Source organism: Salvelinus namaycush, chromosome 20, assembly GCF_016432855.1.
Source record: "Salvelinus namaycush isolate Seneca chromosome 20, SaNama_1.0, whole genome shotgun sequence".
NCBI classification, from domain to species: Eukaryota; Metazoa; Chordata; class Actinopteri; order Salmoniformes; family Salmonidae; genus Salvelinus; species Salvelinus namaycush.
The window spans coordinates 8488661-8515294 of NC_052326.1; the positions used below are offsets into that span (position 1 = coordinate 8488661).

The window sequence follows — 26634 nt, forward strand, 5'->3', positions numbered from 1 at the left end:
CGGCCCCCGACCGCAAAGCACTACAGAGGGTAGTGCGTACGGCAACGTACATTACTGGGGCAAAGCTTCCTGCCATCCAAGACCTCTATACCAGGCGGTGTCAGAGGAAGGATCTAAAAATTGTCAAAGACTCCAGCCACCCTAGTCATAGACTGTTCTCTCTGCTACCGCACAGCAAGCAGTACCGGAGCGCCTAGTCTAGGTCCAAGAGGCTTCTAAACAGCTTCTACCCCCAAGCCATAAGACTCCTGAGCATCTAATCAAATGGCTACCCAGACTATTTGCATTGCCCCACCCTCTTACACCACTGCTACTCTGTTATCTATGCATAGTCACTTTAATAACGCTACCTACATGTACCTCGACTAACCGGTGCCCCCGCACATCGACTCTGTACCGGTACCCCCCTGTATATAGTCTCGCTGTTGTTATTTTACTGCTGCTCTTTAATTATTTGTTACCTTCATTTCTTATTTGTACTGCATTGTTGGTTAGGTGCTCATAAGTAAGCATTTCACTGCAAGGTCTACACCTGTTGTATTCGGCACAAGTGACTAATAAAACTTGATTTGAACAGTTGAAAGACAAGGTAAAGGATTTGACCTATTTCTCCTTGGCCCTGGACGAGAGCAGTGAGGCACGTGACATGGCTCAGTTGTTGATATTCTTACGAGGCATAACCCCAGACTTTGAAATTACAGAGGAGCTTGCTTCAGTGTAGTCAATGAAGAGCACAACCACAGGGGAAGATTTATTGCAGGTGGTTAATACGTGTGTGGCAAAGCTGGGACTGAGTTTTGAAAAGTTATCCAGTGTGACCACTGATGGGTGAGAGAACGACAGGAAAAAACGTTGGCCTTTTGAAAAGGCTACAAGATCAAGTACCAGAGCTGAACCCAGATCAGAAAAGTATTTCCTGCATTGCATTATTCATCAGGAGTTGCTCTGTAAATGCATTCTGAAAATGAGCCATGTGGATACAGTCACTAAAGTGGTCAACTTCATAAGAGCAAAATCTTTAAACCACAGGCAGTTTGTCACACTGTTGGAAGAGAGTCGGGTCATGCAGATCTCCCCTACCACACAAACGTGAGATGGCTGAGTTTGGGAAAGGTGCTTAAAAAGGGTGTGGGACCTGAAGTCGGAGATTGCTGAGGTTTTTGCAAATGAAAGGAAAATATGTGGATTCCCCTCAACTGCAAGATAAAGAATGGTTGGCTGATTTTGCCTTCACCGTGGACATCATGGCCCTCATGAATGAACTGAATTCCAAACCACAACAGAAGAGCCTTTTTCCACATCAGATATACAGCCTTGTCAAAGCCTTCAAGGGAAAATGACTCCTCCTGACCCGCCAAGTAGAAGCCAACAATCTCATCCACCTTCCGACACTACTAGTCTGTTCCCTATCAAAATGACCAGCGGGAGAAGTATACATCGCTGCTTGGTGCTTTGAAAGGTCAGTTTTCCTGTCGTATTGAGGATTTCAAGTAATGGAAAATGACATGCTGTTGGTTTCCCCTCCTTTCACCTTCAATGTGGATAACGCTCCCACTGACCTGCAACTTGAGCTTATCGATCTTCAGTCTGATGCAGTGATTGGAGAACTATTCAAAACAATGTCACTGGCGAGGTTCAATGCATCTCTCGATGAACAAAACTTTCCAAAGATTAGGATTCATGCTCAGAACATGTTTGTACTGTTTGGGTCAATCTATGTATTGTGAACAGACATCTTCAGTGATGAAATATAACAAGTCAAGGCACAGATCCTCTCTTACTGACTCTCACCAATCCTGCGCAGAGCGACGAAACTATACCTGACTTTACTGCTCTAGTCAATGCCCATCAGACTTTCCCCTCCGTGTAGTTCATTGCATGATTAATAATGAAAATACCTACCAAAAGGAAAATATGGACGTGATTTATTTCTGTGCATGTTAAAGTTAAATAAGTGGCATATCTGGACGTGATTTACAGAAGAGATATCTATCAACAAAGTCATACACATGATGTATAATCCTGTTATATGATTCTGGCCCACGATGGCAAAAATATATTCTAATGTGGCCCTCCATGGAAAATATTTGCCCAGGCCTGTTCTAAGTGGTACTAGTGTGGATATTAAAGCCTAGTGCAGTCAAAAATCGGATTTTCTTTCTTAAGTTTATTAGGTACACTCATACACTACCGGGTAGGACCTATCTTTTCCTCCAGAACAACCTGAATTATTCGGGGCATGGATTCTACATGGTGTGGCATTCAAACGTTGCTCAATTGTTAATCAAGGGACCGAACGTGTGCCACGGAAATATTCCCCACATTACATCATTGACACCAGGCTGGATGGGGCCATGGCCCCATCAATTGACCAGTGTTGGTGATTGCATGCCCACTGGAGACACTTCTTGTTTTTAGCTGATAGGAGTGGAACCCGGTATGGTCGTCTGCTGCAATAGATGCCGTTCTGCACGTCACTGCTTTACTACGCAGTTATTTTCCTGTTAGCTTGCACAATTCTTGCCATTCTCCTTTGACCTCTCATCAACAAGCTGTTTTCACCCACAGGACTGCGTGTTTATTTTTTTGTTGTTGCGTCATTCTTGGTAAACCCTGGACACTGTCGTGCGTGAAAAGCCCAGGAGGCCGGCCGTTACCGAGATACTACATCCGGCGCGCCTGGCACCGACGATCATACACGCTCAAAGTCTCTTAGGGCACTCCTTTTGCCCATTCTAACATTCAATCGAACAGTAACTGAATGCCTCGATGCCAGTCTGCCTGCTTTATATAGCAAGCCACGGCCATGTGACTCACTGTTTCTAGGAGGGAACCATTTGTGAACAGGGTGATGTACCAAATAAACTGTATATTTGTTATGAATTTGATGTATAATGACTAAATGATGTATACATTTAAAAGTTATGATAGGACCGTAACTAACAGAATTCTACCCTGTCTGATGAAGAATGTTTGTACATAGGCAAAGAGGAAGTGTTAACAGACAACTTGTGACCACAGTGAAACTAAAAACAGGAAAGATGTCTCGTCCCCACCCGGGGAGGGGAGAAGCCGTTGGGCTTGCAGTAGATTGTGTAACATGTTGCAGCATAAGATAAGCAATATATGTGTTGGAATAAACTTGTAAAACAGCATTGTCAGAGAGCAGGGACATTTATGACGAAATGTGAGGTATATATACCTATGTGCATGGTATGATTGGCAGAGCTCTCGGAGAATAAACATTCTGACTATTGTGACTGTCCTCTGTCTGTTTCATTTCAACCAGAACCTTACAAACTCTTGGCTACAGACAGAGTGTTTAATTGAAGTTCAGTTTATGAACCTTGGGAACATAATTCCCTTAACAATATTGTATTGTATATTTCCACAGTGAGGTTGGAATAATACTGTGAAATTAAAAAAAAAAAAATGATAATACCCTTTCAGTGTGAGAGCTGTTTGAAAAGACATCCTGAAATTTCACTCTGTTTTGAAGGGATGGCGTTTTGGGCCAGCCTGACCAGGCGGTAAGTTAATTAATAGACCAATAAGAAAGAGAGTTCCAAACCTCTCCGCCAATAACAGCTAGTTTTCAGTTTCCCCCTCCCCACTCAGACTACTCCCAGATAGTCCTATCAAAATTCTTGGTTGAGAAATTGCACTTTGCTAAGAAGCTATATTTTTGTTTATTTTTGACCATTTTAATAGAAATCAAAGTAAGGTACTAAATTGTTATCCAGAAATTATTTTTGATGTGGCGATAGAAACGGCAGCATTGGACCTTTAAGATCAGAGGCCAGATTTAGTTGGTTCTTACTTCCTGCGTCGGTGGAACTGCTTGATGGGGCAGAGCTCATCGAACAGATGCTGGTTGACCAACCGAGGGACACACAGGTACTTGTTGTTGGACACAAACTCCTCCATGATCTGTCTCTTCATCCCTTTAGCCTGAAGGGGCGGGTAGAGAGAGAGAGAGCAATGATCAGGTATTCAACTGGCAGTCTTGTGGTTCTGACCCCTTCATCACTGACACCAAAACAGAATAAGTCCTCTAGATCCAGCGCATGCAACCATCTTAATACTGGTCCATGAGTTTACCTGTATAATATCAGCAGGTTGCTCAGTGTTCTCCTTGAACAGCAGCATTGTGGGAGCATAGCTGTTGATGTTGAACTGATGCAGTAGTCTGGACGTCTCCGTCAGTCCCTGGTCCACGTAACCAAACCGCACATAGTCCTTAAAGGCAAACGCTGTGAGCTGGAGAGAGGGAGAGAGAAGGGTAAGCTGTTGGACTGATGCCCAGATAGATAACCATTTCTCACAGACACACTCGTGTGTGTGTTACCTTGTAGAGCAGGGGCACTGCAGGCACTTGGTCAAACAGCAACACGCTGGGATTGTTCTCAACGTGCCAGCTGCCTAGGAAGGACACATAGTTCTTATCTGTTACCTGACAAAGAAAAATAAAACAACATCAATGGAACAACTGATTCAGTACAGGAGAGATTAAAATGCTTTATATATTCATACAGTGCCTTCGGAAACTATTCAGACCCCTTGATTTTTTCCACATTTTGTTACGTTGCAGCCTTGTTAAAAATGGATTAAATAAATAAAAATTCTCAATCTACAGACAATACCCCATAACAACAAAGTGAGAAACTAAAAAAATGTATTTACATAAGTATTCAGACCCTTTGCTATGAGACTAGAAATTGAGCCCAGGTGCATCCTGTTTCCATTGATCATCCTTGAGATGTTTCTACAACTTGATTGGAGTCCACCTGTGGTAAATTCAATTGACTGGACATGATTTGCAAAAGGCACAGACCTGTCTATATAAGGTCCCACAGTTGGCAGTCCATGTCTGAGCAAAAACTAAGCCATGAGGTCGAAGGAATTGTCCGTAGAGCTCCGAGACAGGACTATGTCGAGGCACAGATCTGGGGAAGGGTACCAAAACATTTCTGCAGCATTGACGGTCCACAGGAACACATTGGCCTCCATCATTCTTAAATGGAAGAAGTTTGGCACCACCAAGACTCTTCCTAGAGCTGGCCACACGGCCAAACTGAGCAATCAGGGGAGAAGGGAGGTGACTCTGACAGAGCTCCAAGGTTCCTCTGTGGAGATGTGAGAACCTTCAAGAAGGACAACCATCTCTGCAGCACTCCACCAATCAGGCCTTTATGGTAGAATGGCCAGACAGAAGCCACTCCTCAGTAAAAGGCACATGACAGCCCGCTTAGAGTTTGCTAAAAGGCACCTAAAGACTCGCAGACCATCAGAAACAAGATGCCAAGCGTCACGTCTTGAGGAAACCTGGCACCATCCCTACGGTGAAGCACAGTGGTGTCAGCATCATACTGTGGGGATGTTTTTCCAGAGTCAGGGACTGTGAGACTAGTCAGAATCGAGGGAAAGAACAGAGCAAAGTACAAACATCCTTGATGAAAACCTGTTCCAGAACGCTCAGAACCTCAGATTGGAGCAAAAGTTCACCTTCCAACAGGACAACGACCCTACGCACACAGCCAAGACAACGCAGGAGTGGCTTCGGGACAAGTCTCTGAATGTCCTTGAGTGGCCCAGCCAGAGCCCGGACTTGAACCCGATCGAACATCTCTGGAGAGACCTGAAAATAGCTGTGCAGCAACGCTCCCCATCCAACCTAACAGACCTTGAGAGGATCTGCAGAGAAAATTGGGAGAAACTCCCCAAATACAGGTGTGCCAAGCCTGTAGCGTTATACCCAAGAAGCCTTGAGGCTGTAATCGCTGCCAAAGGTGCTTCAACAAAGTACTGAGTAAAGGGTCTGAATACTTATGTAAATGTCATATCAGTTTTAAATGTTTAATACATTTAGAAAAATGTCTAAAAACCTGTTTTAACTTTGTCATTATCGTGTATTGTGTGTAGATTGACGAAGGGGGAAAAAACGATTTAATCCATTTTAGAATAAGGCTGTAACGTAACAAATTGTGGAAAAAGTCAAAGGGTCTGAATACTTTGATAATGCACTGTATTTTATGACATGCAGTGCAAAAAAGGAAACCTACAATACGTATTACAGATACTGCGTAATTGCAGCAATTATACACAATATATGAGTAAAGTATTCACATATCCCTTTGCATCACTTTGGAATGAAAAGCACTGTAGCTTATTAAAGAGCAACTGCGCCACTTTTCAACCTCATATTCATCACCTCCAGCACCAATGCAGTGTCTACATATGTCAAGATGGCACATATACACTACCGTTCAAAAGTTTGGGTGTCACGTAGAAATGTCCTTGTTTTTGAAAGAAAATACAATTTTGTCCATTAAAATAACATCAAATTGATCAGAAATACAGTGTAGATATTGTTAATGTTGTAAATGACTACTGTAGCTGGAAACGGCTGATATATGGAATATCTACATAGGCATACAGAGGTCCATTATCAGCAACCATCACTTTTGTGTTCCAATGGCACATTGTGTTAGCCAATCCAAGTTTATTATAAAAGGCTAATTGACCATTAGAAAACCGTCAGCTATGTTAGCACAGCTGAAAACTGCAGTGCTGATTAAAGAAGCATTAACACTGGCCTTCCTTAGACTAGTTGAGTATCTGGAGCATCAGCATTTGTGGGTTCGATTACAGGCTCAAAAATGGCCAGAAACAAAGCACTTTCTTCTGAAACTTGTCAGTCTATTCTTGTTCTGAGAAATGAAGGCTATTCCATGCGAGAAATTGCCAAAAAACTGAAGATCTCGTACAACGCTGTGTACTACTCCCTTCACAGAACAGCGCAAACTGGCTCTAACCAGAATAGAAAGAGGAGTGGGAGACCCCGGTGCACAACTGAGCAAGAGGACAAGTACATTAGAGTGACTAATTGAGAAACGGACACCTCACAAGTCCTCAACTGGCAGCTTCATTAAATAGTACCCGCAAAACACCAGTCTCAACGTCAAGAGTGAAGAGGCGACTCCGGGATGCTGGCTTTCTATGTACACCTATTCCATTCCATTTTTCTTTATAAATCAGCCGTTTCCAGCTACAATAGTCATTTACAGCATTAACAATGTCTACACTGTATTTCTGATCAATTTTATGCCATTTTAAATGGACAATTTTTTTTAGCTTTTCTTTCAAAAACAACATTTCTAAGTGACCCCAAACTTTTGAACGGTAGTGTATGTGCTTTGTAGAAAAAAAATGTTAAAAAGTTACTCGATGACATCAAAAGTTACATTCAAATAATTATTTTCAAACACTATGAGATTCACAGTGACGTGGGGAGCAAGGAAAAAAACATCCCTCTTACTAGAAAAACTCATTGCAGGTTCTGAAAATATTCCTTACTTTTAACCTTACCCTGTGATGTCACAGAGAAGCATTTTTTAGGACCTTCTCTTTTAACACAGATCATAGAAACATATACGTAGACATTGGTTTGGTGCTGAAGATAATGAGTGAGGTTGAAAAGTGGCGGAGTTGCCCTACAAGCTATTATTTTGGACCTGTGTTTGCCTCGGAGGCAGCAGGTCCACTACAAACTGTCTGAGGTGTTCCTGACTATTTATTATAATGATGCGGATTAACTGAACAGGACAGGTGGCAATAAAACACCGAAAGCCATTCATTTTCAATGGAGGGAAGTGAAATGGGCAGGAGACTGTTGGGAGATCCGAACATGGGTGAGAGAGTGTGTGAATAGGGCCCAAAGTTGGGGAAAGCTGAATTCTCAGCGATATCGCATCAAGATTGACCAATCAAAGCCTACTATAGCTTCCAGTCTCTACTGGATTGGCTGTTGATACCTAGCACGCTCGCTAGCACCCATTATTATTACTAGAAATCATACTGGATACGTTGCAATATTGTTAACAGCAGGCCTACCTTTTCCACCAGCCTCTGAGGCAGCAGGTCTTCTACAAACTGTCGCAGGTGTTCTCTGACCACGGAGTAGTGGAACACGGTCACTCTACCATTGACCACACCCAGGATGGATGGCGTGCGATGGACACCCAGCTGGTTGGCTAGGTGACGCTCGTAACCAATGTCAACAATGCCGATACCCACACCTGAGTGATGGAGATCATTCGTTAGGTTGTTACATACCAGTGGACAGTAGAGGGAAGCAAAGAGACAGCTGTATTAAACGGATTACAATGTACTGTATGTTTTGATTCATTTGAGTCACCACTGACTAATAGGTTTGAGCCCATTTCCCCTGTTGTTCTCTTGTCAACGGTTAGTTTCTCCACCTATGTCACAAACCACACATCAGTGAATGAATTTAACAATCTTCAAATCAGGATTCGACCCCAACGGATTCTTAGTGGCACCCATTTCCTACAGAGTCCACTACTTATGACCATAGCCCTATTGTACCTGGTCAAAAGTAGTGCAGTATATAGGGAATACGGTGCCATTTGGGACACAGCCATGGACTTCCTGGAAGTCAGCCGACTTCGTACCCAGTGGCTCTAGCTCCTGTACCGTCTCCCTCCAGACGGGCTCGATGTGAACGCAGGCGAAGCACCACTCGGAGGTGATCTTGATCAGGTAGGGCCGCTTGAAGCTGTCGGGCAGCACCTTGCTGTTGAACCCTGCGTGGTCGAGCAGGTACTTGCTGTCTGAGAAGTCCCGGCCTGACCTGGGGGAAGAGAAGATTTAGCCACTCTTGGGAGGACAATGGAAGTTGATTAAAGATGCTTCTTTACTACTAAACCCAATGCGTTTTTAGCATGTAGCCTTCGTCAGGGTTACCCTAGACAGAAAAATAAAGGAGGCTTTGATACTGTATCTTTCAAAATGGCCTCAGGGACCAATCAATTCAGGGACCCGTCAAAGTGGGAATATATTTACGTATTGATCACTCAGCAGATGCTCTTACCCGGAGCGACAGTGCAATTAAGGTATGTAAAACCAACACATATCACAGTCAATGCAAGGGACACGGGACAACATGCTATGATTGGCAAATGAGTTGCGTGGTAGCTTTTCCTTTGCACTGACCTAGGGAAATTGAAGAACGACTCGTCGAAATGGAAGCTGCTGTGGAAGTGTCGGTTGAAGCCCTGCTGGTGCTGACCATGCTTGTTCTCCTCCATCTGACCGTAGCGGTCATAGTTAGCACGACGCTCCACATTCCCCAGGATCTGAGGGAGGGGATCCAATCAAACTTTACTATGAACTCCTCTCCTCCTCCTGACTGTAGAGTTTAAATACAATTCAGATCCTTGGGAGACCCACAGGGTCAGGATGTGCAGGCTTTTGTACAAGCCCAGCATTTACACAACAATTCAGCACCAGAATCGTCAAGCTCTTGATTAGTTGAGCCAGGTGTTAGATTTGCGCTGTGTCAAAATCTGTAGTGCACACACCCAGTGCATGCGATGTAGCCATGTTAGTTGAATAAACATGAATCTAAACATTTAAGATTTTTGCCTGCATGTGTGTCTGGTAAGTGAAACTAGTTTACCTCATAAGATTTAGTGATCTTGATGAACATATCTTCAGCCCCAGGATCATTGTTCTTGTCTGGGTGCCTTGAACACAGAGCAAAGAGACACATATAGCAGAGGGACACTTAAAAACGCCCATACCAGTGGATTTCGAACACATCTACTCATTCAAGTGTTTATTTTACTATTTTCGACATTGTATAATAATAGTGAAGACATCAAAACTATGAAATAACACATATAGAATCATGTAGTAAGCAAAAAAGTGTTAAACGAATTAAAATATTTTATATTTGAGATTCTTCAAAGTAAAACACCCATTGCCTTGACAGCTTTGCACACTCTTGGCATTCTCTCAACCAGCTTCATGAGGTAGTCATCTGGAATGCATTTTAATTAACAGGTGTGCCTTGTTAAATTAATTTGTGGAATTTCTTTCCTTCCTAATGTGTTTGAGCCAATCAGTTGTGCTGTGACAAAGTAAGGGTAGTATACAGAAGATAGCCCTATTTGGTAAAATACCAAGTCCATACAACGGCAAGAACAGCTCAAATAAGCAAAGAGAAATGACAGTCCATTACCTTAAGACATGAAGATCAGTCAACCAGGAACACTTCAAGAACATTGAACGTTTTTTAAAGTGCATTCGCAAAAACCATCAAGCACTATGATGAAACTGACTCTCATGAGGACTGCCACAGGAAAGAAAAGGAGTTACCTCTGCTGCAGAGGATAAGTTCAGTATAGTTACCAGCCTCAGAAATTACAGCCCAAATAAATACTTCAGAGTTCAAGTAACAGACACATCTCAACAACTGTTCAGAAGAGACTGCGTGAATCAGGCCTTCATGGTCAAATTGCTGCAAAGAAACCACTACTAAAGGACACCAATAAGAAGAGACTTGCTTGGGCCAAGAAACAAGAGCAATGGACATTAGACCAGTGGAAATCTCTCCTTTGGTCTGATGTGTCCAAATTTTTGGTTCCAACCTCCATGTCTTTGTGAGATGCACATTAGCTGAACGGATGATTGCCGCATGTGTAGTTCCCACCGTGAAGCATGGAGGAGGAGGTGCGATGGTGATTTTCTAGTGACACTGTCAGTGATTTATTTAGAATTCAAGGCACACTTAACCAGTCTTGGGCACGTGAGACGGTAGCGTCCCACCTCTTCAACAGCCAGTGAAACTGCTGGGCGCCAAATTCAAATACAGAAATACTCATTATAAAAATTCAGAAAACAAAACATATTTTACATAGGTTTAAAGATGAACTTCTTGTGAATCCAACCACGGTGTCAGATTTAAAAAATGCTTTACGGCGAAAGCATACCATACGATTATTTGAGAACATAGCCCACTAGACAAATCATTACAAACAGTAGCCAGCCAAGTAGAACAGTTACAAAAGTCGGAAATAGAGATAAAATTAATCCCTTACCTTTGATGATCTTCATATGGTTGCACTCAGCAGATATTCATTTACTCAATAAATGTTCCTTTTGTTCGATAAAGTCTCTTTATATCCAAAAACTTCAGTTTTGTTCGCGCATTTTCTTCAGTAATCCACAGGCTCAAACGCAGTCAAAACAGGAAGACAAAAAAAATCCAAATTGTATCCGTAAAGTTCATAGAAACATGTCAAACGATGTTTACATTCAAACCTCAGGTTGTTTTTAGCCTAAATAAATCGGTAATATTTCAACCGGACAATAACGTCGTAAATTTAAAAGGTAAACAAGAAAGGCACTCTCTCGGTCTCACGCATGAAAAAGCTCTGTGACACTTTAGGGTCCACTCATTCCGACTGCTCTTACTTCATAATTTTTCAGAATACAAGCCTGAAACAATTTCTAAAGACTGTTGAGATCTAGTGGAAGGCATAGAAACTGCAATTTGAGTCCTAAGTCAATGGATACTGTAATGGCATTGAATAGAAAACTACAAAACCAACAAAAAAAACTACTTCTTGAATGGATTTTTCTCAGGTTTTCGCATGCCAAATCAGTTCTGTTATACTCACAGACACTATTTTTACCGTTTTGGAAACTTTAGAGTGTTTTCTATCCAAATCTACCAGTTATATGCATATCATATCTTCTTGGCCCGAGAAGCAGGCAGTTTAATTTGGGCATGCATTTCATCCAAAATTCCGAATGCTGCCTCCTACCCTAGTGAAGTTAACCAGCATGGCTACCACAGCATTCTGCAGCGATACGCCATCCCATCTGGTTTGCGCTTAGTGGGATATAATTTGTTTTTTTTCCCAAGAACACACCTCCAGGCTGTGTAAGGGATATTTGACCAAGAAGGAGAGTGATGGAGTGCTGCATCAGATGACCCGACCACCACAATCACCCGACCTCAACCCAATTGAGATGGTTTGGGATGAGTTAGACTGCAGAGGTTAGGAAAAGAAGCCAACAAGTGCTCAGCATATGTGTGAACTCCTTCAAGACTGTTGGAAAAGCATTCCAGGTGAAGCTGGTTGAGAGAATGCCAACAGTGTGCAAAGCTGTCATCAAGGCTCTTCTCTGTGTCACGGAGGCGCTCCGCACTGCTAAAGCTAACTCTCTCTCCTCTGCTCTCATCCTTCTAGACCTATCGGCTGCCTTTGATACTGTGAACCATCAGATCCTCCTCTCCACCCTCTCCGAGTTGGGCATCTCCGGCGCGGCCCACGCTTGGATTGCGTCCTACCTGACAGGTCGCTCCTACCAGGTGGCGTGGCGAGAATCTGTCTCCGCACCACGTGCTCTCACCACTGGTGTCCCCCAGGGCTCTGTTCTAGGCCCTCTCCTATTCTCGCTATACACCAAGTCACTTGGCTCTGTCATATCCTCACATGGTCTCTCCTATCATTGCTATGCAGACGACACACAATTAATCTTCTCCTTTCCCCCTTCTGATAACCAGGTGGCGAATCGCATCTCTGCATGTCTGGCAGACATATCAGTGTGGATGACGGATCACCACCTCAAGCTGAACCTCGGCAAGACGGAGCTGCTCTTCCTCCCGGGGAAGGACTGCCCGTTCCATGATCTCGCCATCACGGTTGACAACTCCATTGTGTCCTCCTCCCAGAGTGCTAAGAACCTTGGCGTGATCCTGGACAACACCCTGTCGTTCTCAACTAACATCAAGGCGGTGACCCGTTCCTGTAGGTTCATGCACTACAACATTCGCAGAGTACGACCCTGCCTCACACAGGAAGCGGCGCAGGTCCTAATCCAGGCACTTGTCATCTCTCGTCTGGATTACTGCAACTCGCTGTTGGCTGGGCTCCCTGCCTGTGCCATTAAACCCCTACAACTCATCCAGAACGCCGCAGCCCGTCTGGTGTTCAACCTTCCCAAGTTCTCTCACGTCACCCCGCTCCTCCGCTCTCTCCACTGGCTTCCAGTTGAAGCTCGCATCCGCTACAAGACCATGGTGCTTGCCTACGGAGCTGTGAGGGGAACGGCACCTCCGTACCTTCAGGCTCTGATCAGGCCCTACACCCAAACAAGGGCACTGCGTTCATCCACCTCTGGCCTGCTCGCCTCCCTACCTCTGAGGAAGTACAGTTCCCGCTCAGCCCAGTCAAAACTGTTCGCTGCTCTGGCACCCCAATGGTGGAACAAACTCCCTCACGACGCCAGGTCAGCGGAGTCAATCACCACCTTCCGGAGACACCTGAAACCCCACCTCTTTAAGGAATACCTAGGATAGGATAAAGTAATCCTCCTAACCCCCCCCCCCCCCCCCCCCTTAAAAGATTTAGATGCACTATTGTAAAGTGGTTGTTCCACTGGATATCATAAGGTGAATGCACCAATTTGTAAGTCGCTCTGGATAAGAGCGTCTGTTAAATGACTTAAATGTAAATGTAAGGCAAAGGGTGGCTACTTTGAAGAACGTAAAATCTAAAATATATTTTGATTAATTTAACCGTTTTTTGGTTACTACATGATTCCATATGTGTTATTTCATAGTTTTGATGTCTTCACTATTATTATACAATGTCGGAAATAGTCAAAATAAAGAAAAACTCTTGAATGAATAGGTGTGTCCAAACTTTCACTGGTACTGTATATACAGTGCATTCGGAAAGTATTCAGACCCTTTCACTTTTCCCACGTTGTTACATTACAGCCTTATTCTGAAATGTATTAGATTTTTAAAAAATCTCAATCTACACACAATTCCCCATAATGAAAAAGCAAAAAAAAAGTTTACAATTTGGCAAATGCATTAAAAATAAAAAAACATAAATACCTTATGTCCTTGCTGTGTCTGAATCCTGGCTTAGAAAGGCCACCAAAAAAATCAGAGATTTCCATACCCAACTACAACGTTTTCCGTCAAGATAGAACTGCCAAAGGGGGAGTTGCAATCTACTCCAGAGATAGCCTGCAAAGTTCTGTCATACTTTCCAGGTCTATGCCCAAACAGTTCGAGCTTCTAATTAAAAAAATTAATCTCTCCAGAAATAAGTCTTTCACTGTCGCCTGTTATAGACCCCCCTCAGCTCCCAGATGTGCCCTGGACACCATATGTGAATTGATTGCCCCCCATCTATCTTCAGAGTTCGTTCTGCTAGGTGACCTAAACTGGGATATGCTTAACACCCCGGCAGTCCTACAATCTAAACTAGATGCCCTCAAATCTCACACAAATGATCAAGGAACCCACCAGGTACAACCCTAAATCCGTAAACATGGGCACCCTCATAAATATTATCCTGACCAAATTGTCCTCCAAATACACTTCTGCTGTTTTCAAATCAGGGTCTCAGCGATCACTGCCTCATTGCATGCATCCGCTATGGGTCCGTGGTCAAACAACCAGCCCTCATCACTGCCAAACCCTCCCTAAAACACTTCTGCGAGCAGGCCTTTCTAATCGACCTGGCCCGGGTATCCTGGAAGGATATTGACCTCATCCCTTCAGTCGAGGATGCCTGGTCGTTCTTTAAATGTAATTCCCTCACCATCTTAAATAAGCATGTCCCGTTCAAAAAATGTAGAACTAAGAACAGATATAGCCCTTGGTTCACTTCAGACCTGACTGCCCTCGACCAGCACAAAAACATCCTGTGACGGACTGCACTAGAATCGATATGCAACTTTTCAGGGAAGTCAGGAACCAATACACGCAGTCAGTCAGGAAAGCAAAGGCTAGCTTTTTCAAACAGAAATTTGCATCCTGTAGCTCTAACTCCAAAACGTTTTGGGACACTAAAGTCCATGGAGAATAAGAGCACCTCCTCCCAGCTGCCCACTGCACTGAGGCTAGGTAACACTGTCACCACCGATAAATCCACGATAATCGAGAATTTCAATAAGCATTTCTCTACGGCTGGCCATGCTTTCCTCCTGGCTACCCCAACCCCGGGCCAACAGCTCCGCACCCCCTGCAGCTACTTGCCCAAGCCTCCCCAGCTTCTCCTTCACCCAAATCCAGATAGCAGATGTCCTGAAAGATCTGCAAAACCTGGACCCGTACAAATCAGCTGGGCTAGACAATCTGGACCCTCTCTTTCTAAAATTATCCGCCGCCATTGTTGCACCCCCTATTACCAGTGTTCAACCTCTCATATCGTCCGAGATCCCTAAAGATCGTAAAGCTGACGCGGTCATCCCCCTCTTCAAAGGGGGTGACAATCTAGACCCAAACTGTTATAGAACTATATCCATCCTGCCCTGCCTTTCTAAAGTCTTCGAAAGCCAAGATAATCAACAGATCACTGACCATTTCGAATCCCACCGTACCTTCTCCGCTGTGCAATCCGGTTTTCGAGCTGGTCACAGGTGCACCTCAGCCACGCTCAAGGTACTAAACGATATCACAACCGCCATCGATAAAATATAGTACTGCGCAGCCGTCTTCATCGACCTGGCCAAGGCTTTCAACTCTGTCAATCACCGTATTCTTATCGGCAGACTCAACAGCCTTGGTTTCTCAAATGACTGCCTCGCCTGGTTCACCAACTACTTCTCAGACAGAGTTCAGTGTGTCAAATCAGAGGGCCTGTTGTCCGGACCTCTGGCAGTCTGTGGGGGTAACACAGGGTTCAATTCTCAGGCCGACTCTTTTCTCTGTATATATATCAACAATATCGCTCTTGCTGCTGGTGATTCCCTGATCCACCTCTACGCAGATGACACCATTCTGTATACATCTGGCCCTTCTTTGGACACTGTGTTAACAAACCTCCAAACGAGCTTCAATACCATACAACACTCCTTCCGTGGCCTCCAACTGCTCTTAAACGCTAGTAAAACCAAATGCATGCTCTTCAACCATTCGCTGCCCGCACCCGCCCACCCGACTAGCATCACTACTCTGGACGTTCTGACTTAGAATATGTGGACAACTACAAATACCTAGGTGTCTGGCTAGACTGTAAACTCGCCTTCCAGACTCATATTAAACATCTCCAATCCAAAATTAAATCTAGAATCGGCTTCCTATTTCGCAAAAAAGCCTCCTGCACTCACGCCGCCAAACATACCGTCGTAAAACTGACTATCATACCGATCCTCGGCGATGTCATTTACAAAATAGCTTCCAATACTCTACTCAGCAAACTGGGTGCAGTCTATCATAGTGCCATCCGTTTTGTCACCAAAGCCCCTTATACCACTCACCACTGTGACCTGTATGCTCTAGTCGGCTGGCCCTCGCTACATATTCGTCGCCAGACCCGCTGGCTCCAGGTCATCTATAAGTCTATGCTAGGTAAAGCTCCACCTTATCTCAGCTCACTGGTCGCGATAACAACACCCACCCGTAGCACGCTCTCCAGCAGGTATATCTCACTGGTCACCCCCAAAACCAACACCTCTTTGGCCGCCTTTCCTTCCAGTTCTCTGTTGCCAATGACTGGAACGAATTTTACATTTACATTTAAGTCATTTAGCAGACGCTCTTATCCAGAGCGACTTACAAATTGGATTGCAAAAATTGCTGAAGCTGGAGACTTATATTTCCCTCACTGACTTTAAACATCAGCTATCTGAGCAGCTAACCGATCGCTGCAGCTGTACATAGCCCATCTGTAAATAGCCCACCCAATCTACCTACATCATCCCCATATAGTTTTTATTTACTTTTCTGCTCTTTTGCACACCAGTATTTCTACTTGCTCATCTATCACTTGTGTTAATTTACTAAATTGTAATTACTTTGCTACTATGGCCTATTTATTGCCTTACCTCCTCACACCATTTGCACACTTTTTTCCCTATTGTGTTATTGACTGCACGCTTGTTTATTCCATGTGTAACTCTGTGTTGTTTGTCACACTGCTTTGCTTTTTGGCCAGGTAGCAGTTGTAAATGAGAACTTGTTCTCAACTAGCCCAAATAAAAGGTGAAAACAAAAAAAATGTACATAAGAATTCAGACCCTTTGCTATGAGACTCGAAATTGATATCAGGTGCATCCTGTTTCCATTGATGCTCCTTAACATGTTCCTACAACTTGATTGGAGTCCAACTGTGGTAAATTAAATTGATTGGACATGATTTGGAAAGGCACATACCTGTCTATATAAGGTCCCGCAGTTGACAGTGCATGTCAGAGCAGAAACCAACCCAAGAGTTTGAAGGAATTGTCAATAGAGCTCCCAGACAGAATTGTGTCGAGGAACAGATCTGTAGAAGGGTACCAAAAAATGTCTGCATCATTGGAGGTCCCCAAGAACACAGTGGCCTATATCATTCTTAAATGGAAGAAGTTTGTAACCACCAAGACTCTTTCTAGAGCTGGCTGCCTGGTCAAACTGAGCAATCGGAAGAGAAGGGAGGTGACCAAGAACCCGATCGTCACTCTGACAGAGCTCCAGCGTTCCTCTGTGGAAATGGAAGAAACTTCCAGAAGGACAACCATCTCTGCAGCACTCCACCAATCAGGCCTTTATGGTAGAGTAGCCAGATGGTAGCCACTCCTCAGTAAAAGGCACATGACAGCCCGCTTGGTGTTTTCCAAAAGACACCTAAAGGACTCCTAGACCATGAGAAACAAGATTCCCTGGTCTGATGAAATCAAGACTGAACTCTCTGCCTGAATGCCAAGTGTCATGTCTGGGGGAAACCAGGCACCGCTCATCAATATGCCAATACCATCCCTAAGGTGAAGTATGGTGGTAGTAGGATCATGCTGTGGGTATGTTTTTCAACGGCAGGAACTGGGAGACTGGTCAGGATTGAGGGCAAGATGAACGGAAGAGACATCCTTGATGAAAACCTGCTCCAGAGTGCTCATAACCTCAGAATGGGGTGAAGGTTGACCTTCCAACAGGACAATGACCCTAAGCACACAGCCAAGACAATGCAGGAGTGGCTTCGGGACAAGTCTCCAACAGTCCTTGAGTGGCCCAGCCAGAGCCCAGACTTGAACCAGATCGAATATCTCTGGAGAGACGCGAAAATAACTGTGCAGCGACGCTCCCCATCCAAGCTGACAGAGCTTGAGAGGATCTGCAGAGAAGAATGGAAGAAACTCCCCAAATACAGGTTTGCCAAACTTGTAGCGTCATACCCAAGAAGACTGAACCCAAGACGGCTGTAATCGCTGCCAAAGGTCATTCAACAAAAGTACTGATTAAAGGGTCTGAATACTTATGTAAATGTTATATTTCAAGAGAAAGAAAGACAGGGCTCTACAGTGCGACCATTTTAGTCGCATATGCGCCGAAATATTTTGCTGTGTGACCTGGAATTTTAATTTAGGAACAATAGTGTGCCTAGAAAAATTAAGGATTCCAGCTTTATTACCTTCAATATTTTTCATTGTGTTCCTACATTTCTTCGTGTGCGCATACATTTTTCCAACTTAGGCGCACACACGCTGCTTGTAAAAAAGGTCTGTGTAGAATTGTCGTGCATCTGCCGGCCAAAAGTACTTAGTGGTCCCTATAATACTCTGTGCCGACAGAAAGCAAGCTAATGGCCCCTACTAGGCAGACCGACAATTGGTCTGGTAAGTTCTCCCTACCCTATTGACAGACATTACTAGAGACAAACACACATCCATCCTTAAGAGGCACCACACGCACACGTTACCCAAACCTATTCATAGTATGATAGACAAAAAGTAGCAGGGTGTTTCCAACTCACCATTCTCTGACCAGCCTCTTGTACACCTTCTTGACCTCTGCTTGACTGGCGCTCTTGGTGAGCCCCAGGACTCTGTAGGGGTCAAACTCCTGGGCTGTGTTCACCGTCTCCCCCAGCAGCAGAAGGAGAACGGCCAGCCAGACCATAGAGGCCTGGAGTGGCCTACACAATCCCCCCATCTCCTCTCCTCCCTGTCCCAACGTCTCTAAATCTGCAACCTGAGTCAGGAGGAAGAAATGAAAGTAAAAAGATACATTCATATCATATGATTCACTGGCAGTTCATCACTTTCATTTCAATACAGCGGTGCAGTTCTGCGGTGTTGTTAAATGGTTTCAATTGTGTCGTTGAGACACTTCACCTGCATCAACTATGGTCAATGAGTTTCTCTAATGAGTCACGGAGTGGCAATGAACAACAATCAAAACGTTTTGCTAAGGCTGGCATAAATGACCCCACCTAGCCAGCAGCTAGTACCAATCTATCTAGCCAAAGTTAGCTAGGTATAACTATTGACATGATCAACATTAGCTACACAGCTAGCTAATATAGCTAGCTGCATTTGGTCGATGTTTTGCTAGATAACGTTAGATTGCTGACAGCTGGCCAAACAAAATACGAGTGTAGCTTTTATAACTAGTTAGCTATACACATTACTCTGCTAGCTAACTAAATAAGGCAGAGTGAAAGATAATGAATGTGGTGAGCTAGCTAGCGGCTGGCTATTCCAGCTCTTTGCCCAGCTAGCAGCAAATATTTGATCTGTATTAGCAGTTTTTGCCTTTACTCTGGCTAGCTAACGTTAGAAGGCCAAGTCATGTCTACAGCACCTATCTAGACAGCGATGCAACATGAAAATATATTGCTAACTAGCTACAAAATATGTTGTAAAAATACTAAACCTGGATCAGTCACAAAATCAACTTGTCATCATGTCGACTGATATAATTTGTTTTTGGCTACCAGTTAACGTTAAAGATGCTGCTTCTTCAAATTTGCATACAGCGCCACCTACTGTACTGGAGTGTGAGTTCTTCTTCTTCTTCTTCTTCTTCTTTGGGGTTAACGACGGGTGGCATCCAATATGTTGCATAACAGGTGCCGAAAATCTCCCTCCTACCAGAATTCTCCCCCCCTTCTAATTTCCTTAATTTTGTGGCTAGAGTCAAATACTTATGTGGCACACATCAGAGTCAAATACTTTCTATAGAACAAACTTCACGTCAGGATAGGCAACCGAAATTAATAATTAATGTATGTGTGTTATATTAAACATAGAGGTACGGGCGACATTGGCAGCCGCCTACGGCGGCATCTTGCCGGGGAGAGCACGGGGCGGGGGTGGCCGCTGAAGGGTCATTAAAATGTACTGCGACTGGATAATCCCTGTCGTTTCTCATGATTTGAATATTTATGTTCACTGATTCTCTGTTTGAGAGAACGAGAGGTTTTACCTACATAGCACAGCCCACATGGACATTTAATAATGTAAATAACATGGGTGGTGGAACACGTAATAATGTAATTTATTTGGAACCGTTTTCCTGTATGTGGCTGGCAGAAATATTTACACTTCATATTGTTACATTGTGCGCATCCTCTGCATTTATATGAGCTACCATTTGGAAGAGGGCGTAAAAGAGCCTGGCTGATTTTCTTTTGTGGCTGGCAGTTGGCATGAACCAATTTACCTCGTAAATTGCGACCTCTTCTATACACAATAAGTGGTGTATTTTTTTATTCAGCCGGCAAAGCTGGGTCCGATGGTAAAATATGCCAGTGTTTCTTGACCGCATCCCCCACTTTTCGGGAGTTCAAAGTATATGTGGTTGTGAACATTACGGACTGTTCTTTAGCTTTAGCGGGTCTTTTTTTGTAGCAGTTCATCTCGTTTGTCCCCCAATGCCAAATGATGAGCTTCATCCAGACATTGTGGCGAATAGCCTTACGTCCTCTTCCAAATGGTAGCTATAGATGCCGAGGATGCGCACAGTGCAACAATATGATGAAGTGTGAATATTTCTGCCACCCACACACAGGAAAACGGTTCCAAATAAATTACATTATTACGTGTTCCACCACCCATGTTATCTACATGATTAAATGCCCATGTGGGCTGTGCTATGTAGGTAAAACCTCTCGTTCTCTCAAAGAGAGAATTAGTGAACATAAAAGTTCAATCAGGAGAAACGACAGGGATTATCCAGTCGCAGTACATTTTAATGACCTAAAGCATGACATTTCTACCTTTATATTTTGTGGCGTAGAGAAAGTTAAGATATCAGACAGGGGAAGTGACGTTAATAATACTCTGAGTAAAAGAGAATGTTTTGGGATTTTCACCCTCCAGACATTATTTCTTAAAGGTCTTAATGATGAAATGCCTATGTATGTTATGTTGTGAATTTGAACATGAATTATGCCCCTATTTAAGATTACTCTGATGTTTTTCGTATGATGTACCCAATGATTAATGAAAACTTGCTCGGTAGGTCTATGTCCTCATTGTGGTTTTACAGACGTGTTTAATACGTCTTATTTACACACTTTATTCGAATATTTATGCAATGTATATTGTTATATTTGGTAGCACTTATTTGTTTTTCCTTTGCCTCCAACCCCTTTCGATGCGTGGAACGGATGTGGGTGGGGCTAGGTTTACATAAGGGTGCTAATTATTTATTTTTTTTAACTCAAAAGCTCTGACGAAGGCCATGAGGCCGATACGTAAGCTTATTAATGATCAGTGATACTATCAAGAGCAGTGTGCGGTTTCCCTTTTCCTTCATCTCGTTCAGCTGTTACCATACACCTGCAAAAAGATTGCTCAGATGTGCGAGTGCCTTTTTGAATTTTGAATTACTGACACAAAAAAGCAATGTTTTGTAAATAGGTGCTATCTGCTTTAGTTTTCGATATGATCAATCTCTTCCAGGGAGGAGATGGTTTTTACATATTGTGTATATTTATTTATTCTGAACACATTTCCGTTTGTTAGCAATGTCAATTATATATATTTTAAAAAATCGAAATACTAACTTTTATATTCGCTAGCTGGACAGGGAAAACGCCACCGAGTACTAAACTGCAAACTCATGTACTATCCATGGTACTCTGCTGATCACATCTGCCAATCACGTTATCTGTATCTGATGTAGTAGACAGCTGGTGACATCTTGATCTCCTTCAGACAAACCGCTATCAGGTAACATATTTTTATTCAGAGTTGCCAACTCTCATGCATTGGCTGTGAGACACAAGCATTTGACCATCTTGTCACGCTCTCATGGCACACCTCTTATATCTCACGCATTGAAAAGTACTGCTTTTATTTGTCTAATTAGTCCATTGTATAGGCAGCACGTTCATTTTTCAACTGTGCCCTAAATTGTTTTGAAATCGGAGCGTCTGTGCCTGCAATTTAACATCACGAGTTGAACCTCTATCGTTGTTCTGTCTTGCAGTGTTGCCAACTCCTCAGTAAGGAAAGTAGCTATTGGCTGTCTTAAAAGTCGCTAAATGTCTAATTTGCAATGTGCATTTAATTGTGATGGACACTGTAGGAGAGAGGAATAACGTTGTGGGAGAAACAAAAAGTGAGTAAAAAACACCCTAAATATGTTTAGAACTACAAATGAACTTTCTTCTGTCATTCTTGTTTTTTTTATGTCACAATTCCAACCCTCCTCCTTTATCCGGGCTAGGACTGGCAAAAGTGACCCTCTGGCGGAGTTCCTTAGTATTTTGTTTTTTTGTTTTCTTAATTTGTTTGGTTTTTAACCTTATGGTCCATTTAGGAGCCTACAACAAGTCACAGTAAAACATGAACATTTTTAACCATACATTTTTTTGTATACAATCTACATTAATCTAAATGGACCAAAAAGAGACAATAGAAAAAAAACTGTCAATGGCAATGTGAGAATTATGGTAACTAGTCTGGCCCTAATTCAGGTCAATTGTTTCTTTTTCCCAGACCCCCCTCCACACACACACAGGCTGTGCTGGCTCACAGGAAGAGTGTGTCATCGTCATTTTGGTCAAGGCTCTCTATGGCAGGTTCAGCAACTGAGGGAGCTGACTTAAATGAGTAAGCAGCTGATGTGCCAAAAAGCATTATCAGGCAGCTGGTGCTCATAGTAAGCCTCACCAGACAGCTTCAGTCCATATCGAATGTACAGGGTGGAGTTAAGGGTCTGCAAGGACATACGATTTCTAAGTTTGCTTTTTACCACACATCTGGCTGAATACTCTCTCGACTTCAGCATTCGAGTGTGGCAAGGACAACAGACACAGCAGCTATGGCAAGTTCTTGAAACGGGTTGATATCAGCTGCATCCCTGAGCTTCCAAATGTCACTCCAGAAGCCCAGTGTGTTCTTTGTCTCATTCCATTTACTAAGATGGATGGCACGCCATTGCTGGGCAATCGTGTCTATCTTTGCAAGGGAGTAGCCAAGGAGCTTGGCTATTTTTTATATTTCTCCAGGGCTCTTATTGTGCTTTAGAGTTTCCTCCACATTGAAAACGGACATGTACTGCAATGCTTCGATGTTGTCCAGCAGTCTCACCCTCAACTCATTAGTGAGGGAGAAGGTTGAAGGTTACACACCGCTTTCGGACATTGTTTTCATCCTCAGGCGCAAGGTGGAGCTTAGTTGCCTTTGACTCAAAAAGGTAACCAAGGTACGTTTTGGGACTGATGTATCCATCTATTGGCCCTTTGAGTACATCAACATTTGCCAGTGGATTCAGTACCCTGCTGCTCACAGACTTGATCGGGCTAACCAAGCTGTCAAGTAGCTTAAGAGGATCTACTTGCTCTACCCTCAAAAGCCTTGATGGCCAACTGTACCTCACCGAGCACTGACTTCAAAAAGTCAGATACAATATGTTTTGAGGATCACTGTACATGGAGTATAAAACCTCAGCCATGTAGCAGTGTTCACTGGACTTGGTGACTGCGAAATGCAGCCTAAGCTCCTCCCACTGGTCCAAAATGCGTGAAACCGCGGGTTCAATGGAGAGCCAACATGTGGCACACCTTGGTTATCTGTAAAGGTTTCTCCCCACAGTTGATGGTCTCATATATGGCCTTGTAGGCCTCCCTGCGCTTTGGAGACACTGAAAACCAGTTATAAGTCTCTCGTACCAAGTACTCCACACTACGGGGGATGGTGTCATTGGAAGCATGACTTACAGCAAGCTGCAGAGAGTGGCACACACAGCGAATAAGAACCAGATATTTGAGGTCATACTCCTCCTTCAGCACTTTATGGACCCCATTGTTAATCCCCGTCATAACAGAGGCATTGTCAGTCCCTATCCCCAGGAGTTTCTCTTTTTTAAGACAACACTTCGAGGAAAGCCACAACAGCACGGGTTATTTGGCATCTCCTCCCTCCAACTCAGCAAGTGCCAGAAATGTTGATACAGTTGTCTGCTTGGTGTCACTAAAGTACCTTATCACAACCCCCAGGTACTTAGAAACACTTACATCTGTGGACTCATCAAGGAGGAGGCTGAAACGCTGGTCACTCACATCTGCGACCAACTTTTTCAGAAAGTATGGTGCTAGAACACCATTAATCATTTCTGTGCATTTTGAAGTGGGTAGCAGCAGTGGAGTCTGAGAAAGCAGCTCTACATGCTTCTCCAATGTGATCACATGCCAGCATGGACCAGTATTCAGCGATAGCTAATGCCATGGTGGCCTCAGCCTTTTTTGCAGAGTCAATTTTTTTAACCATAAATGGCAGCTTGTTTTGGGTGGAACTGTTATAAGGCTTTGCCTTTTGAGTATGCTTTTGAGTTGTCATGTGTTTTTTTACATCACTAAGTTTGTTCATAGAAATCAGCCTTACAACACAGGCAGTATGCCCGTGTATCATCTCCAATAAACGGCTTCAACCAGCCTTTGAATGCAGGGTTTGATTCCCACTCCTTTCTGTATTTTTGAGTGTACAGTTTAGACTGAGACATGATGAGCTAGCCAGCTAGATGTTTAGCTTATGTCACAGAGAGGCACACACACAGTGGACAAGGTGAGTGACTGTGGCTGTGTGAGTCAAATGCAGTGATTTATTTTAGACCAAAAATATTTTACATTTACATCCCGCCCTGAATGTAAGCCAGGGCGGGATCAGCCAGCTGCGGCTTCCCGCATCCGCGATTCATTTGCAGTCTGGACGCGGAGGGGTGAACATCTGCTCTGACTGGTCCGCCTGTGAGTGCTTTGGGACGGGGTGGGGCCCACGGCAGCAACCGCTGCTCGTTGAGAAGAGTAAGAACGATACGTGCTTTCACGTCAGTCTCCAAAAGTCTCCAATAACACCAGAAAAAGTTGCTAGATTTGTCGCTAGTCGATTTTTTTGAAAATGTGTCGCTAGACGGGTCTGAATACTCGCTAAATAAAGTCGCTACGTTGGGAACACTGCTTGCCACAGCACTGACAATTGTGGTACATTAAAGCATATGATTGGTCTAGTTATGTAAGGGATCAAGGGGATTGGATGCATGTTTTAAAGATACGCCCCTCAAGATTAGAGTGGATCTGATTGGAGAGACAATGTTCTCTGCTGAGTTTATAAAACTGTAAAAAGAGCAGCACGGTAGGGCTGTTTAATGTACAATGCTGTCAACAAAATTAGGTTGACGTTACTCCCGTCCCTATTGCAGAATGCAGCCTTTTGACAGCATGTACTAAAGTACATTTAATCCACATTTGCATTAGTCCCCTCGTTTGTTGATTGGCGTTTAGGCTGACAACAAAAAGGCAGCAGACAGACCTACAGTATGTTTTAGCAGGGACGTTTGGTAGTATGACCTGATTTGTAACTATGAAAATAATTTTGTCAACAGATTGTGAACCAAAAAGTGTACATTTGATTCTAGAGGGGGACAATAAATAGAAAAATAACTTGGTTCGGGTGTTGGGTTAGATTTATGGCATCTTGTCTTCAGGAGAGTTTATAATCTATTTACTTTATTTAGTCTGATCAGTGGAACAATTATCATTAACAATGGGCTAACATATAGGGTAATTACTCTGCTTGTCAACAAGAACACCACTGTTACTCCCATTGTAATCACATATTTTAAATTTGGTATGGCGACAGTTTTGAATAAGTCATACAATAAGCATTGGAAATATAATTAGACTTTTTAGGGGGACTCACAACTCAAACACATCATATTTCGTCTATGTAGAGTAAGATGACGACAAGGATCTTCAACTAGTAGGCATAAACTACCTGAATACTGATATTAATTTGTTGGGGGATTTTTATTGTTATAAGAAGAACATTTAAAACACCCAGCACTTAAACATAGATCAGGCGTGGCCAACCCTCCTGTAGAGCAAGCAGGAATTTCTTCAATTTTTAAAGGGATAGTAACCCAAATTACAAAATGTTAGTGTCTAAAATACATATTTTCTGATTACTACATGATTCCATATGTGTAATTTCATAGTTTTGATGTCTTCACTATTATTCTACGAAGTAGAAAATAGTAAAAATAAAGAAAACCCTTGAATGAGAAGGTGTGTCCAAACTTTTGACTGGTACTGTATACATCATTGGGTAAAACAATCTCAAAGAGTCGCAAGATTGAAAGAATTGCACGCAAACGCATGCACGCACACACACAACACAGCTTGGAGCTTTATGTCCAAGTTTGGTACTCTATTGCTATGGGGGAGCTTCTCTCCGACTCAACCTTGAAGTCCTACATGGCGCATACACTATAGATGCCAGGGAAACCATATTCTGATTTCATCATGCGTCTTGTGATTTGGGGATGGAGGATTTTAAATACAACATTCTATCAAATAACATTGTGTGACAGTGACATAACAGCTCTCCCCTCACTTCTAATAGACTACACACAGAACAGAGGACAGGACAGCGTAACACGTGTCCGAGGAGGCAATGATACAAAGAGGGAGTGAAAAAGAAACACAGAGAGATGGGTAGAAAGAAAAAGATTTTAAATAAGTTAAAAGGGGCAGGATAAGCAAATACAAAACTCCCCGGCCCTCTACCCCCTCTCTCTTTCTGTGTGATTGA

At 43.3% G+C, this 26634-nt stretch overlaps 1 protein-coding gene across 1 annotated transcript in view; it reads right to left on the minus strand.

The window, feature by feature from the left end:
- The window catches only part of LOC120065005 (dnaJ homolog subfamily C member 16-like), a 32835-nt gene extending 13270 nt beyond the window's left edge, over nucleotides 1-19565 (minus strand). Inside the window, exons 1-9 of the mRNA XM_039015639.1 lie at nucleotides 19469-19565; nucleotides 18567-18784; nucleotides 9482-9548; nucleotides 9016-9158; nucleotides 8475-8653; nucleotides 7894-8078; nucleotides 4349-4453; nucleotides 4102-4260; nucleotides 3821-3951 (exon numbers count right to left, since the gene is read on the minus strand). Of these exons, the coding sequence (XP_038871567.1) occupies nucleotides 3821-3951; nucleotides 4102-4260; nucleotides 4349-4453; nucleotides 7894-8078; nucleotides 8475-8653; nucleotides 9016-9158; nucleotides 9482-9548; nucleotides 18567-18745 (1148 nt within the window). The 5' untranslated portion in view covers nucleotides 18746-18784; nucleotides 19469-19565. The remainder of the gene's footprint in view (nucleotides 1-3820; nucleotides 3952-4101; nucleotides 4261-4348; nucleotides 4454-7893; nucleotides 8079-8474; nucleotides 8654-9015; nucleotides 9159-9481; nucleotides 9549-18566; nucleotides 18785-19468) is intronic.
- Between the last annotated feature and the right edge of the window lie 7069 nt (nucleotides 19566-26634).